Consider the following 15,884-nt stretch of genomic DNA (forward strand, 5'->3'; position numbering starts at 1 on the left):
TAGGGTGATGAAGGGAGTCAAGCGGCCTCATGTGCTACCTCGACCCACTTTGTGATTGTATCTGGAAGATATTTTCCCTTGTCGGTTGTTATGCTACCCTGTCCCCCCATCGGCCAAGAGGAGCCCCCCCCCACGCTTGTGTAAGCTATTAAGTCGAATTTTTCATTATTACTTTAAGCCGTGTCAACAAACCAAAACGTAATTGTTTCATTTTCTAAACGGTGTTTTTTTGACCCACCGCCTGGGTCCGCGAACAGGCAGGTGAACCAACGGGCCCCGGGCCCCGCCACCCCCGGCGGTGAACCCGATATTTTATGGTCCAACCTCATCGCTGTCTCCCCCCTCTCTCTCTCCTGTGCCCATAGCCGGCTCGCAATAATCCCCTCCCCTTGCCTCGGCTACAGTCTCGACAATGAAAAACGGCGGCCCAGATCTCAAATTAGCATCTGAAATTATTTTGACTCCGAGCAGGCAGTTGTCACAACGTCCCGAAGTCATACCCAGCAGATCGCCAGCTCCCCACCACTTCGTCTTATTTTTTTTTGTTGTTGGACGTGACAAGAAAATGGCAAGAGTTTCGAACTGATGGGTTTCTTTTATGTACGATAGCATAACAGGGTGTATCCATAAAACTGAGAGAAAGGCCACTTGTTCTCGAGGATTAAGCGTGCGTTTTGTCGTTGTCTGCGGCTTCAAAGTTAAAAATAGCCGACGGTCACTATATAACCGAACCGACCTCGCCTGAACTGAAATAGGCCTGACACCCGGAGCGGTGTTTTGCAGCGAGTTGATTCGTTTATTACTACGCGCGGGTGTAAGTTTTCATTCGATGGAAAAGGTTTGCTTTCATGCTTTGTTGTGGCTGTCGCGACGACGTTGACTGTCGCATCACAGCATTTCTCAAAAGAAATGCTGCGAAAGATTGACAGTTTTCTCTCGCTTGGGATATTTTTCACTTCACGTGACCCATGTCGCTGACGTCAAAAGAAAATACATCTGGTGTATATGCAAAATGCTGCGACGTCTTGTAATATCCTGCATTGTATAGAACAAATATGATGTGACGTTCGCTGACCGCTTCAGAAAGAAATGTAGTCGAGCAGATATCGGCGATGAGTCACTGTGTTGTGATTACACACCACATTTGAGGAGTTCAGCTGTCGCTTGGTGGCGCTGTACCGCAACCTGGTTTCTGGTTGAAAGCGTGACAACGTTGCATAATTGGTCCTTTTGTTTCGAAACGCTGTTGGTCATTTTGTATGGGCCGCCAAAGTTTGCACAAAGGCCATCGCTGGTTTGCAACAACTTTTGCCTCAAACCAGCACGTCTTCAGTATTGGTATGGGAGTCAGCTTCATCCGGTCTTTGTTATTTAGTGTTTTAACACTTCCATGAGATTTATTTTCATTATAAAACTCTGAATTTTAATTTTGGTTTTGTCCTTACGGCCAGCCATAGTTCTACCAACTAAAACGGCGCTAGTGATTGAGCAAAAGAATGGTCTTTAGACATCCGTAATGTGACCCCTGGTGTTGATTTCTGTGGCTAGTTCCAAGCACCTGTTAGGACCTGAAAGAGTGTCACTGGAAGGAGGTTTCCGACGGTATCCACCCTTTGGGTGTGCATCAGACTGGTTCGTGGTTATCAACCCTACAAATTAGTTCGTAGCATCTCGGACAACAACAAAGAAGTTTCCGAAATTTTTGCTGGAAGTTTTAGAAACTAACAACTGGGCTGCATACCACGTTTATATGCATTCAATTATAACTCGCGACATACAGAGCTGCACGCCCGGGGTTTTTCTCGACATGCCGACATGATTGCAAAGGAAAGGAAGCTTATATCGGGGAAAGGCCGTCTACTGGATTCACAGCCGTTTGGCTATTCACACGCACTCGTTCATCGGGGATGCTGGTCTTATCGTTGTTTGAATTTTAGGGTTGGGTTTGCTCTATACGGGTAACCGGTTACTCGTGATTTACTTCAGTAGATTACCCGGTTCCTGCACTACTCGTAAGTGTACACTGCTGATCAACTCCCAGACATTTTTTTAAAATAATATTCTCCACAGCTCCATGTATAGTAAGCTTCCTCCTTATCCCCTGAAGGGTTGGAATCTCTCCGGAGACGGCCAGACCCACCTGCAAAATAACTGAGCAACCCCTTGACAAGCTCGTGGACCTCTTTAATTCGCCAGAGCAGTACTACAATTGAACTAATAGAGTAAAATGATTTATACATGAATTAGTCCGAGACTCAGGCCGGCGCGCGTGCACGCACATGCACGTATCGCAGAAGTCTTCGATCCGCCTGGCTTTTTAGTGGTCGTTCATTAACCTGTAATTGGATCCAGCGGTGTCGGCTAATTGTTTAGGTTTTCATATTAATTAGCAGAGGTGACCGCTGTCAGATGCCCTAATCAGGTTTTGATGACCCGCGCCTATGGGTAATTAATTGTATTTGTCATGCACGTCCCAACATAGGAAGAGGTCGCGTGGATTTTTTTTTTTTGGGGGGGCGGAGATTTAATAAATATGGACGCAGCAGGAGTACATGCTTGCTTCCCTAACTTAGGCTGAGCTCAAACAAACACGTCACCCGCAAATTGCGTAAAACTGCACCCAAAAAAATCATTTAGCCGTACGGGAAGAATTGTTGGCTCGGCAAGGATGTCATTACAGGCTGTCCATAATTATTCATTGCTTCTGATTAAGAACGATCAGGGAGAGAACCGTCGAAGCACCGTCGATTGGCGTAGTCAACTGTGTCAGATTAATCTTGTACTTAGATGATTGCAATGTGTAGATGTTTTAAATCGTAAGCACACAAGCATGTACGCCACAGTGTTGTCACTTCTTCCCGGATAGTCTGCGTGTTTGATTTAATTTATCTGCACTGTAAAAAAGGTTGGTCAATTTTGGGTTGATATTTTTAAACATCAACTTACCAACCTCTGGGCGAATTCTTCTCAATATTTGGTCAATGTTCGACCAATAATGAGGTAGCTTTAACCGAGGTTGGGCAAATAACAAATGCCCAACACTGTTTTGACCAACTTACAGTGTGTCTCTTGAAAATTGCAGCTTTAAGGCGACTTTGCATAATGCACGGTTTTGGGGTGCGTTGCCTACACGATGCGTTCATGTGTTTCACTTTCACGGACACAAATATCGACTCTATTAACATGACGCACGTGTGCGTTGCGTCTGGCCGTCAAAATCGCCCCGGGTGCGATTTTGACGGATGAGCAACGCTTGGCGCAAGTGTTGACGCGCATAAGGAGAGGTGCCTTTAATTCGATTCGTTATGTTTCGTGTCCCAAGTAATGTTCGTTATATTTCCCGTGTTTTGCGATCATTAGATACAAAATACAGAAATGCTGCCGTGAACCGTAATTTAGATCCACTGTCTTTCTGTTTCAAATGGGATGCGATTGAACATCAGAAAGGAGTTAAATGTTTGAAAGACGTTTGTTTCAGAGGCCAGCGTCCCGTTTCTGGAAACAAATGCAATGGGCGGAAAACGTCACCTCAAGAGAAGCAAATTTGTGTCACGAGACACGAACACCATGCTAAACCTGATTTGTAATTTTCCCGTCGAGCTGAGCTTACCCGTGCCGTCCGCTATAATCTCCAATCACTTTCCGTTCCTCCTGTCCCCGTCCCCCACGTATGCTCACACTCCGTCAATATTTTTCTTGGCCATTTTTGTAATTGAAATCAGAGTCCCCCGTGACCAGAGATAAAAGTGTCGGGATTATGAAGGAGGCGACGAAGAACAAGACGATAAAGGAGATGAAATCCGCCGATTCTTGTCGCGGACTGACGCTGCCGGTTTCACGGCGTGTCGAACAAGGCGTTCATCTGGGGCGATTACGGTTCAGATTAGCACCGGACGGAGAATTGCTTGAACCCCCCCCGATAATGCCGGCGCGCTTGATGATAGAATGTTTGGGAAATCTTGACGCAAAGTGGCGTTGATTAGGCCTAACCCCCCAAAAAGTTGTTTTCGGTTACATAACCCAGCTAATAAAAATAACTCCGAACCTTAATAAACTTGTCTTTTTATTCAGGAAATCTGAACAAAATGAGGACTTGTGATGCCAACCATAGAGCCTATTTTTGTGTAATTGGGCTTTCACGCGTGTTTTGGCCCCATCTGTTTCCAAATTCAGACATTTTGAACCTCGTGAATTGGCCTATACGTGTACTGATCAGATTGCTGATAATAAGTCACACACCGATGCACTGGTACATTATTATGTTTGAACCTGTCGCATGCTAACTGTAAAGCACACAAATTATTATGATCATTAACCCTGTTGACTTGAAATTTAGAGCCTTTAGTTTGGTCTATACGGGCAATTCACAATAGTGCGCCTCCAAGAGTTTGCAATGCGTTGGCCAATCACAACGCGCGAAATTTGTGGACCCTTTTCAAACGTGCATCGGTCGACAGATTTAAAGTACCGGTAATTGATTGGCCAACGGGTTGCAACCTCTTTGAGGCGCACCACTGTGCATCGCCTGTATTTAATGGGAAACACCTCTCGGATACGCTGGGGCTGTGTTTGTGACGCAGCCGTCTCTGTCTGGTGCCCAGACGACTTGAGTGGAATTTGAGTGGAAGTGGGATTCAGCTGTCAGAGTCGCAAGTCGTGAATTATCGGAATCTATGGGAATTCGTCAATACATGCATGCACTGATTGCTTTCACCATCTTTGCCTTGAAGCACCAGTTTGCTCTTTCAATCTCATGCAGTTTCGGATCTCGTGATCTCTTCATAAAAGCCAGGTGTTTTTCTCAAGTTATAACCCACGTGACCTTTGTGTAGCTTGGACAGTTGTTGAAACGCAGTCGCAGACGTTGTAGCACTATCCCGACACCATAAGCATCTGATATATCCCCCAGACACAAGTGTAAAGTAAATAGCAATGCATCCCAGACTGTTGCCGACTATCTGCCTCCGTCTCTTTGATTTGTCTCCACGTTGCCTGCCTTCATTACAACCGATTCCAGGCCAATTATATTGGGTTAGTTGTAGTTCAGCACGGCGTGGCACATGCATTCGTGTCAGGGTAATTCCAGAAATTAGGGGTCCAAAAGTGTGACATTTTCGTGTCCCTGTTCCATCTGACCTTTCTTATTTGACATGGAAATATCACCGGAATTGATTTCAAACTATTACTATTTGTTTGGCAGGTAATTTGCATTAATTCACCCCTCTTGGAAATTGGAAAATGTGTTCTGAACTCACAAAAGTCATATGCCAGATGTGACAGGGACACGAAAAAAAATGGACCCCTAATGTCTGGAATTACCCATTAGAGAAGTAAAACCACAGGGACACTGTGCATTGAACACATGAGCCGATTGGACCTCCAAGAAAATGTTCAGGTATTAGCTCTTATTATCCTGCTCCACAGTTGTTCTTCACAGTGAAGCTAATGACATGTAGTAATTCTAAGTTTAATGTGTTAATTTTATGATGGGGAAAGTTTTATATATGCTGTTGAAGGTCACCCGTCTGCCAAGGCAGCGCTCGGCTTTCTTGGGTGATGTCAAATCCATCGTAAAGTACATTGGCACAAGATATATACCATCTTGATTTACCTGTGTTTATTTCTTAACACAATCAGAGCTGGGGAAAAAACTTCAATTTATGCACCTTAAATCCAAGCCGCGCGTATCAAATGTCAAACATCCTGCAAGCGTTTTCCTAAGTCGTAAGTCAAACGGCCCAAACTTTCAACAGTCTGTCGCCGACAGATTTGTGCGCCGTAAAGTTTTAAGACACTTTGCTTTCGACCTCTTGGCCTCGCATACAGGGTGAAATCTCCATGGTGGATGAGCCGAGGCGAGTCATAGTTCAAGCGGTTCACGAACTCTTTGATCAGGAGGTGACGACGTACTGGGAAGAGGAAGCCACTCGAACCTGCACCGTAGTCTTTATTGGTAAGAACCCGCCAAGTGTCTTTTGATGTGATGTCTGATGGCAATTGAGACCATGGATAGCTAATATTGGTCCAAAAACCTAAAGATAGAGAAGCCGTAAAATACATATTTGCGTCAACTTTCTCGAGTTTGAAAAAAGAAATCATGCCGAAAGATTCCAGGACCATGGTGAACTCTTTGAACCCGTTCAAACTTCACTGACCGGTTTTTACTATAAAACTTTACAAATTTCCCTCTAAAGAAAAAGCAGCTAGTCTGCTGAAATTAATGGCTACATTTCGTCCATACTGTCACAGTATTTGGAAGCCAGTTTCGGGTACACCTAAAATGTTTCTCATCCCGATAACGATTTTTATTTCAATAAACAATAGACAGTTATTTATTGTGTGTGGCTGGAAATACGCACATTGTGTAATTTACCTCAATCTGAATTCATTGAAATGTTTTCGAATCAATCCCTTTACGTCACACTCAGGACCCTCAGTCACAGGAACCTGAAAGAGATTTACCGTATAGACTGCGTTATTGTGTCTGATGTCGCAATCTTGTCCATGTGCACTGTTTCACTACGCACGCATTATTTTGTTATGGCATACGCGTGTACGACACACAACTCGAATGCAAGAGATGCACGGTTTATGTAGAGATATAACGCGTACGTACGCCGTAATACGTACATACGGGTTCACAGAAGTGCGTTGAAAAAATACGAGCATTTCACAATAGTGCGACTCCAAGTTTGCAACGCGTTGACCAATCACAGTGCGCGTTGGGAAAGAGTCAACAGATTTTGCGCGTTGTGATTGGTCAACACGTTGCAAACTCTTGGAGGCGCACTATTGTGAATCGCCCGTATTGATTTACCATGGTATGCTTCATAACGCGCGTTTTCTCACAACCTTCCACAGCCTGCAAGAACTCGAAGTACGTTGCAACTACGAGCTTTCTAAAATCGACCACAGATTCCCATGGAAACTAACCAAGCTAAATAATACCCCAGTATTCTCTGAAAGGAGAAGTTTGCAACTAGTCTCGCAACCGGGTGTGCTTGTTTTATATATTTGGCACTCAGGAAACCAGTTGAAACGAAAGTGTTCGCTGTATTTTGCAGAGAAAATATATAACTTTGGTTTCCTTACCTCGGAGAGTGCCGTATTGCTATATTTGGACTGTTAGTATTTTTAATCTTCGTTTTGGTTTCTCATTGCGAAGACTGTCCTCAGTGAGGCTGTGTTTTGGTCGAAGCTCTTTAAAGCCTCAAGTATAAGAACGATCGGAGTTTGGCTAGCAGTTAGGGCTGTCGTTTGGTTTCTTGCCTATTGACATAATGTCTCTTAAAATAGAGCGGCCTCTACTAGTAATTCGGCGGCCTGAAACCCGCGACGGCGTGATAATGCAAGGGTTTGCGTGCAGCGAAGCTGTCTGATTGCGTGCTTTTATGTGCGGCAGAACCAAGTGTTTTCTAGCACTCGGCACGTATGGTAAAACTTCACTTGAAACGGACGGATGGGCGGTGTTCACAGTGTGAAATTGAAGCATAGTGCGAATCATCCTACCGATTGCCTCGTGGGAAAGCGAATGACTTGCGCGCAGGATCAAACGGAGACACTCACACCAATCCCAAAAATCACAATTCTGATATCGGAGGGGGAAATATCCGCACAAGCGGAGCGCACACTTATCCTTTGGAGCAATATTATTGTAAATTTGTAACATCCATGTCTTTGTTCTGTAATCCTAAACCCTTTCTCCAATCCGCTCAGACCGCGGTTTCGCGGATGCCCGGTCCGCGTTTGCCAACAAAGTCCCGCCGCGCGCCCGTGAGTACGCGCCCGTGGATTGACTCCCCCTCCCCCCCCCGAACACTGTTTTTATTGCAGATTGAGCGCGATTTGCGGGAGGGTTAAACTCCAGTGTCAACAATTTTCCATCGGCGAGTAATCATCCTCCCTGCTTCCAACAATAATGATACTGCGGGAAGAGCTTGTCGCTCCAAGATCGTGAATTTTTGCGTTAAAGGGAGTTTCTTGGGTCGACTCGGGCTCGGCCACACATGTAGTATAGTAGGGTATAAATACAATTAAATTGTAGTTGGAACGCCCTCCAGTGACCCGTGGGATTTTTAAGAAACTCTTGTCCGGGATCAGTCTGGATACCAGACCCGATGATTGTGACAACTCTACGATTCAAGTGTCTGGTATCACCCAATGTCCGGAAATAGCCGAAATATTCTGAAGTCGTCCTATCTATATTCAGTATGTTCGGATGGTACCGTTAATGTTTGGTTATTCCCGACCGGGTAGGTAGGCTTGCTGTTGAACGTAAATTCCCATATCCTAAAGGCAGCTGTTGATCCTACAATATTTGACTTTACACTGAAATCGAAGGTCTCCTCGGTAATCTCCCTAGAGGAGAATCTGGGAAGAATCAGGACCTGACGACGACTGGCGAATGCCCACACATACAGGGTGCACAGCTGTAATGAAATCAAAATCACCTGGGCTCTAAACTTGTGACCCCTGACCCCTGCGTCATTTCTAATTATATCCATGGGTGATGCCTGACCTAAAAATCTTCAGGGAATCTTTGGGCAGGGAACCAGACTAGCCTGGGATTCGTTATGTTCAAACTCATGGTGGCAGCAGACTGCCGCCTACTGTGTTTTTAATTGTCGAGCCGTTTTGGGACTTCACTGGGAATATTATTTACAATTGAAAAAGAGGTTTATATTCAAGTAGGCCGATAATGATAAAAATATATAAGTATAAACTGTATAATATGAAATTTTAATCAACTTTAAATAATGTAAGTCAACTTTCCTGGTACGGTTTTCATATCTTAAATGAACTCTTCGTTTTTGTTCTTTAGAATGCCCATGCAACATGCGGATTCGTACGTAAGATGCAATTTAGTACGTACGCGATTTACCCTTAGTTTGTCACGTTGTGGTGTTCAATGAAAAGATTGCTGTTCGGTATCCTAAGCTTCTGCTTTCCGTTCCACCGTCCAGAAAGGGATTACAAAGACAGATTTGTAGATTTGACTTTGCCGTTGAAACTAGAGAAGCTTTCCCGTCTGGTGCATGTTGCCATATAGAAAACGAGGAAGAAGAAGAAAAGGGGGAAAAAACTAGAACTCATTACATCAACAAGTGCTTTCCAGGTACAGGTTCACTGCCAGATAGAAAGACGGCGTGTTGCGAAGAAGAAGCACATGATAAATGCATGCACATAGGATTGGACACCAAATACCCAAAGAAATGAAATACCTGTTAGGACTTGACCTTAAGACAAGTACTTTTGAAATACCTAAGTGTAACTCTATGGTTAACCTTAATGTGCATATGTCCAGAACGCCAAGTTTTATTGTGTCACTTCTTCACTACCTGATTTGTGTGTGTGTACATGAGTTTGTTTCTGCATTCAACTGGGGACCTTGAACAATAGAGGACAATAAGGTCCCCGATTGACAGAAGGTCCCCGATTGACAACTGTGTACAAAACATATGGGTGGTCTTCTAAAAAAGTTAAAGTACAAACAAAAGAGGAACAATAGGGGGTCCCCAGTTGCAGGCAAATACACACTTGTGTGTGTGTGTGTGTTGTGGTCGTCCACTGCCAGTGTTTCTCTCGCCTGGCAACATCCAACTCTGTAGCTGCCAGTTCAAAAAAGAAATCTTGACAACAGCTCTTGATCGTATACAACTGGAAGTTCAGCAAAATAACGAGTCTTGCCGTGCTTATTGTGCTGTGACGCTGTAGAAGCCGTACGGGGCCATGTGAGGCGGCATCGCGACAGCGTGCAAATTACTTGTCACTGCAAGCTTTCGTTGACAGCTTTCCCAGGCTGTTGATTGTTACACGCAGAATTGCTGAATTGTGTCTTTAATACCGCAAAGAGTGTGATATGAAAATGGGCGGGGCCATGCTGATGTTGTATTTACGTCTTTCTATCTTTTTTTCTCGTATGTCGTTATGTGAAACGAGGCCTCATTTTCGGATAGGTGCGTGTCAAGCAGCCATGCTTGCGTCAGATTCTGACGTGACTGCGCCGAGTTATAACACAAACGGTCACACCCAGTTTCTAAATACGTCGCGGAGATCTCCCGGGCGATTCTCTGCAAGGGGTAGGGACGTCATGGCGGTCCAACGTGCGTCAGCGCCGATGGTCCAAAGTGCGTCAGCGAGGTCCAGTCGTGCGTCAATCCCGCAAAACCTGGGCGTGAACGCGTGCGTCAGCGGGTTGACGCGTACGTCATGCTTGGCGTTACCCACATTGATAAGTTTGATCGAGAAAATCGAATCCACCAATCAAAGTTGTTGTCTGCTTGATTTAGCAGTAACTGTTATTTTGCATGTTAGGTGTCTGAAACACAAGTTGTTTTAAACATGCACATGTATATACTTGTTAGGGACAGTGGCACAATGTTCATTTTGTATCGTTGGAGCGATTATTTCTTAAAAATTTCTTATCAGCTTTGAGAATTCAAAAAGTCATGTTGTGAATTCAAGCCTGCTTGAGTACAGGGCAAACCTTCCCCATCCCTCGAAAATTTAGAGAATGTGCACCTTCCCACGCGTTGCTCAACAGGTAGCTCCGTGAACCAGTCTCAATTCGGCCGTCGTCGGTGCCGTCGTCTTGTCGCCGTCTCTCGCTAATTCACTTTTTTTGAATCTTTTTCTCGACACAGGGAGGAACCTGGACCGCGAGGTTCTCGAGAACACGTTGCGGCAGTTGGTGCGGGAAGCGCCCACTATGGGAGCACCGTCGTCGGCGCCTATGGCGCCCTCTGTGGCCAGCCCACTTACCTCTTGACCACCTTCTGGTAGCTCCCCTTTTCGCTACTTATCCCGTCACACCTGCCGTCTACAATCGAGGGCAGTTTAAAAACAAAAGACACGTCGCACACGAGACAGTGCAATATAGATTACCGCACTAAAAACCAATTTGGGTTCCGTCAACCAACAATGTTTGAATGACGACCAGTTTGTCGACCACTTGTCGAATTTGCCCTGGTGAACTTCGCACAACATAATATATGGGCACCAGGCAAAATCGACGCGTGGTCAACAAAATGGTCGTCGCTCGAACTTACCCAACTTTGCGATCTCCATTTACACCAAAATTGGTATGGATCGTAAAATTAGGTGCGCATTGTGTGTCTGAGACCATTTTTATCGAGCGTGCACTGGTAAAAAGCAAAGGTGATCTCTTCATACGTCAATTTGTCATCGTTAGTATTTATAAAGATATAATGTTACCACTTCTGTCATTACCTAGTGTTGGTTTGAGCCGTTTTTCTTTTTCCTTTGTTTGAATATTATTGGAATACACTCCTTTGCCTGCCTGAGACGCCCAGTGATGACCTATGTCGGAAATGGCGTATGTCGGCAAAACATACGCTGCACTCATAACCACCACGGCGTCCTGTGGTTTTCATTAAATTGTCGAGTCTCGTCCTTGCATTCGAGAAGAAACGAAGTATTTGTATTTTATTTGTATGAAGACTTTGTTACAAGATTGCTGTCCTTCACCCAGGTATATATGTTCATGCTCCAGTTTGGCTGACGCTGCTTATTTGATGATTGCTGCTGGTAATTTGCTTTGGAAAGGTGCAGGCATATTGCATTCATTGCCCCATAGTGCCCTGTATCGCGTCTAGGCACTCTCTGCACACGGATTGCAAATCCGTGCAGATCCGGTCGCTGATAAACTCGACTGGAGAAATCAGTCTTAACTCTCGTCTTCCCCCAAGATATTCCCAGGCCACGCCTCTCCCGAAGGACCTATTCGCACCCTCAAACCGAAAGCGAGATAAAGAAAGTCATACTTGGCGCCCGGTGTGCTCGCCAACCCACGCAGCGGCGCAGTTGGCGCCAATTCACGTGGGACCCTCTGGACAATGCGCCCCGCCAAAGTAGCCCCCGATTTGTTGTGGCTTGGCCTCGGCGCGCCGGCATTGTGCTTCGGAAAAAAAATCTCCCCGTTTGTGATCCGATAATTGGATTAAACGACGGATTCACCTCCCTTTTAGTCAATAATCCCCGAATCCTTTCGGGATGTCGGGAAAATTATCATCCACTTTGGAAAATGTTCGGCTGGGTGCGCACAAAACGTGTCGGGGGAGTATAGGACAAGGAGCGGCCCGTCTGTTTGCAATCTGTAAGAATTAAGTGCATGACTTCTGATTTGACAAGCTCTCACCAGTTTTCTTTTTGTCGACAACATGATCAGAGATCGAGAAAAGGAAAACTTGTCTTGTGGAATTTCTTGTGGAGTCTGACGCGAACAATGAACCATGACCTTGTGTACACGTTGGGCGTTGAAATTCATGAACACTTCTTGTCGAACCTGCCATATGGTGCCATGCCCAGAGCTTTTGTGTACATGATAATCCAGGTGATTTTTTTTGACCGTGAATCGTCGGTTCTTCACGTTGGAGGGGACGGCTGAAAAGTATTAAAAAAAACCAAAAAATAAAAAAACCACAGACGCCGTGCAAGAAGTAAGTTGGTGTCTACCTTGTGAAGAAACGCCGCTCCCTAAATAAACAATCATTCACGGTCCTTTTCAGCATTTTTTATGCACGATGTTCCTTGGTTCGACGGTTGTATCCTTCAAGTTGTGTAGTGTACACAGTTTTGTGCCAAATTTTTCACTGTTCTTACATACATGTACAGCCGATTTGGTTTGTTTCATGATCACATAGACTAGTAGACACGGTTAAATTTACTCTCAGTTTCCCTTCGATCTCAGGCAGCAGACTACCAGTTAACCTATATTCCGTCGTTGGTGCCCATATGTTGACGACAAAAGAAACAGTGCATTTCAGAATGGCGAGTACCAGGGCCTCGCCCGATACTGACAAAGGGACACCAGCGGGCACTATGTTTTCTTTGCAAGTGAACGTGTCATCCGCCCGCCCAAAAGATGTGAAGAGGCCGCCGCCTCAGCCCTAGATCCGTTAACACTGAACGCTTACGCCTCCGAATCCAAGACAAAATTGCCATCAATGCTGGAGTCTTTTATTTAGGTGAATGCGGTCAAATCGTGGAACATCTCCTTTGTAGCCTTGAGCAAGCGGCGAAATGAGACACAGTCAGGCTGGCTGACTGTGGGAGAGAAAAGAAAAAAGGGGAGAAAGGAGAAAGCTGACCGGGTAACCTGGAAAACTAAAAATCCCCAGCACCGACGGAGACTTTGGGAAAATGTAATTTGCGCGGGGAGGGGGGGGGAATTTCTAAAGCCCAGGATGCGACCCGGGCAGCTTGTTTAATAAACAAACTCCGTCGCCTTCAACGACGGGGAGGCGGGTTTGATTCGGTGCCGCGGCCTGATCTTGCCCGGTGGGCTTGCCAGCGGGGTCGATAAAGGTTTGCATGGGGGTGAAACGAGCGTTGGCGCTCGGTTCGCGATGCCGCGGTTCTCCCTTAGCTTGAAGCGATTGGAAGGAAAGGGGGGATTTTGAACTCATTCTGTCCGTGAAGTCTAAGCGCACCCCCCCTCCCCCACCGATGCGGACTGATGAGTAACCTGGGGATCTCGGTTGGGGTCGGAGTTTTCTTTACTGGTTTGTCAAAAATAAACTCGCTGTTTTGCCAATTATGATTTGATCTGCTGTCGCTGTTGCTTGCTATTTAGTCTCCAAATGCTGTCAATCTGGTAACCCGTGAACGGAGGCTGCATCCGAATTTGCTGTGTAGAGGAGCTAGGTTCAGGTCTTCACTCCATTGGAAATAACGCGGAGACGCGCAGACAATAGACCTAGCCGTACGGCTCTGGATGCCCGTTGGGGCATTGCCTAAGTTGCATCCTGCGGGGTCCCCAGACGTGAACATGAAGCCATCCAAGATGGCTACCGCCTTGTACTCAGAAACCATCCACATTATACTGCAGGTTATTAACCTGTAATAAATTCACCTTCAACACTAAGGGGAGGCGATCCCAGCGTCACTCGGTAGTAACAGGCAAGCCCACCACTTGAGGCGAATACGGGGATGCAGCTTCTTCGTGAACACCTTTAACTTCCAGAGCTCTCGTTCTACATTGGAATGGATTTCGGTCGGTCCGTTTCATTTCAAGCAATGTTTTACTTGTGAATTAAATATTCATTTGCTTTGTTCGTTTTCCTGCCGTGGTTAGGGCCATCTCGGAACTACACGCGGAGCGGGCTTCTCTCTTGGTCCTGTTTGTTTCTCATTTCTGACCGACTGATATTTGTGACTCAAGTTGAGTCATTGTAACGGTGTGACTCGAGTCGAGTCATTGGGCAAATATTATGTCAAGTCGAGCCGAGTCAAGCATTAGGTTCGATTCAATTCGAGTCGCAAAAAATGAGCGTAATACGATAAATTAAAACAACAGAGAAAGTCATTTATGGGGCATTTTCAAAATTTGCCTCTGGGTTTCTACATGACAGTGGTTACACTGCATCTTACTCTTGATGATAATACATGACATGAACATTATAAACAGGCACTGTAAGGCACTGTAAATATTGTTGTCGCGATCGAAGTTTACTTTTATCGTTAGGACTCGAGTCCAATAACTTTCACTCGAGTTGGGTCTTTTGATGAGAGGCTAGTCTAGTTGAGTCATATGCTTGCAGAGACTCGAGTCGAGTCATTTATCCATCGGGACGCGACTCGAGTCGAGCCGCCATAAATTGTGGTTTGAGTGCAAAGGACTCGAGTCGAGTAATTGACTCGAATCATTACAACCCCAAATGCATGGGAGGCTAATGTCCAGGACTATGAATTTGTGTTTCTGCCAAATTTGGATAAAATTGGGCCGCCGTTGCTTTATTTTTTTGAAGTGGAGTACAGGCACCACCGTCCAAGAGAGCGATGGGCTTCACGACTGTTTCGTGGGGTGGTCATCTTGGGATGGAAATATCACCCAAACGTCATCGGTTTACCAACCAGCTTTTGAACAGACAGTGGAAGATGGGGGAAATCAGCTTCAAGTTGATGTGTCTCAAACACCCGAGATGTTTTTCCCCCTCTCTTCTGTAATTTTAATTTTTTCTGTAACGGCAGGTTACTGAAACTGTGCACAGGCAACTTGGCCTTTGACCCCCGAACCCCAAGAAACACAGGAGTATCCAAATCCCGATCAGCCGTGTATCGCACGCCTTGTTTTGCCGTGACGTCATGATGTCGAGCGAGCAGTGCCCCGGACAGATCGCACGAGGGCTCTCAGATATAGGTCACGTGCCCCTGCAGCCAAAACAATTCGCTGCAAACGGGAGTCACTCGCGGTGTGCGTTTCCGTGTGTAGACGGGCCGACCCGGCATATCATCGGTAGGGGGAAAAATCATCCCGGGCCTTGATTGAATTTCATAATAAGCAAACAAAGCCGGCGGCTGGTCATTATTGCTGTAATTAGACCTCGTCTGCAAGAGACAAGAGAGGCAGGGATGAATTCCTTTGTGAAAGTCCGTCTGTCTTGCCCCCAGAGAATTTTGATTTAAGAGTGTGGGGGAGATTGTTTTCTTCGTTTTCCCCTCTTTCAACGTCAGTAAGGTTTCAGCATAAGTTCCTGAGTGCCTGCCTTACTTCTCACATAATGCGCTGTGTAGGAGATGAAGGACATTGACGGGTCCGTGCAATTAATTTGTTCAATACTCCTCAAACATAACCTATCTTTTGATTTTCAGGTATTCTTTTCATTCCACCCCCCCCCCCATTGGTAACGGTATTTTCGATCCTTTCTTTCCCTGATTCGAATTTCCATATTCATGAGTAAATTCATGCGATGTCATTCCAGGCCACTGATTTGTATATACGCAAAAATCTGCGGGGAGTTTTGATATTGTGCTGTCGGAAATTTCGACTGCTTTGGTTATTCATCGTCGTGTAAGTGGCAATAAGCCAACCGGTTGTGGGGGAGGTTTTCAACGGGTGAATGTTGGCTTCGCAATTTGAACAG

The 15,884-nt window shown here is 45.5% G+C and overlaps 1 protein-coding gene across 2 annotated transcripts in view; it reads left to right on the plus strand.

The window, feature by feature from the left end:
• Window positions 1–11,434, plus strand: part of LOC110985210 (zinc-regulated GTPase metalloprotein activator 1-like) — a 64,126-nt gene extending 52,692 nt beyond the window's left edge. For both annotated transcript variants that reach the window (XM_087144104.1, XM_022246055.2), the window contains 2 exons: window positions 5,827–5,953; window positions 10,644–11,434. In XM_087144104.1, coding sequence (XP_087000230.1) covers window positions 5,827–5,953; window positions 10,644–10,768 — 252 coding nt within the window. In that variant the 3' untranslated portion in view covers window positions 10,769–11,434. The remainder of the gene's footprint in view (window positions 1–5,826; window positions 5,954–10,643) is intronic.
• The last annotated feature ends 4,450 nt before the right edge of the window (window positions 11,435–15,884 follow it).

This window comes from Acanthaster planci, linkage group LG12 (genome assembly GCF_054643075.1).
Source record: "Acanthaster planci isolate LZ-2023a linkage group LG12, COTS_SCS, whole genome shotgun sequence".
Classification (NCBI taxonomy): Eukaryota; Metazoa; Echinodermata; class Asteroidea; order Valvatida; family Acanthasteridae; genus Acanthaster; species Acanthaster planci.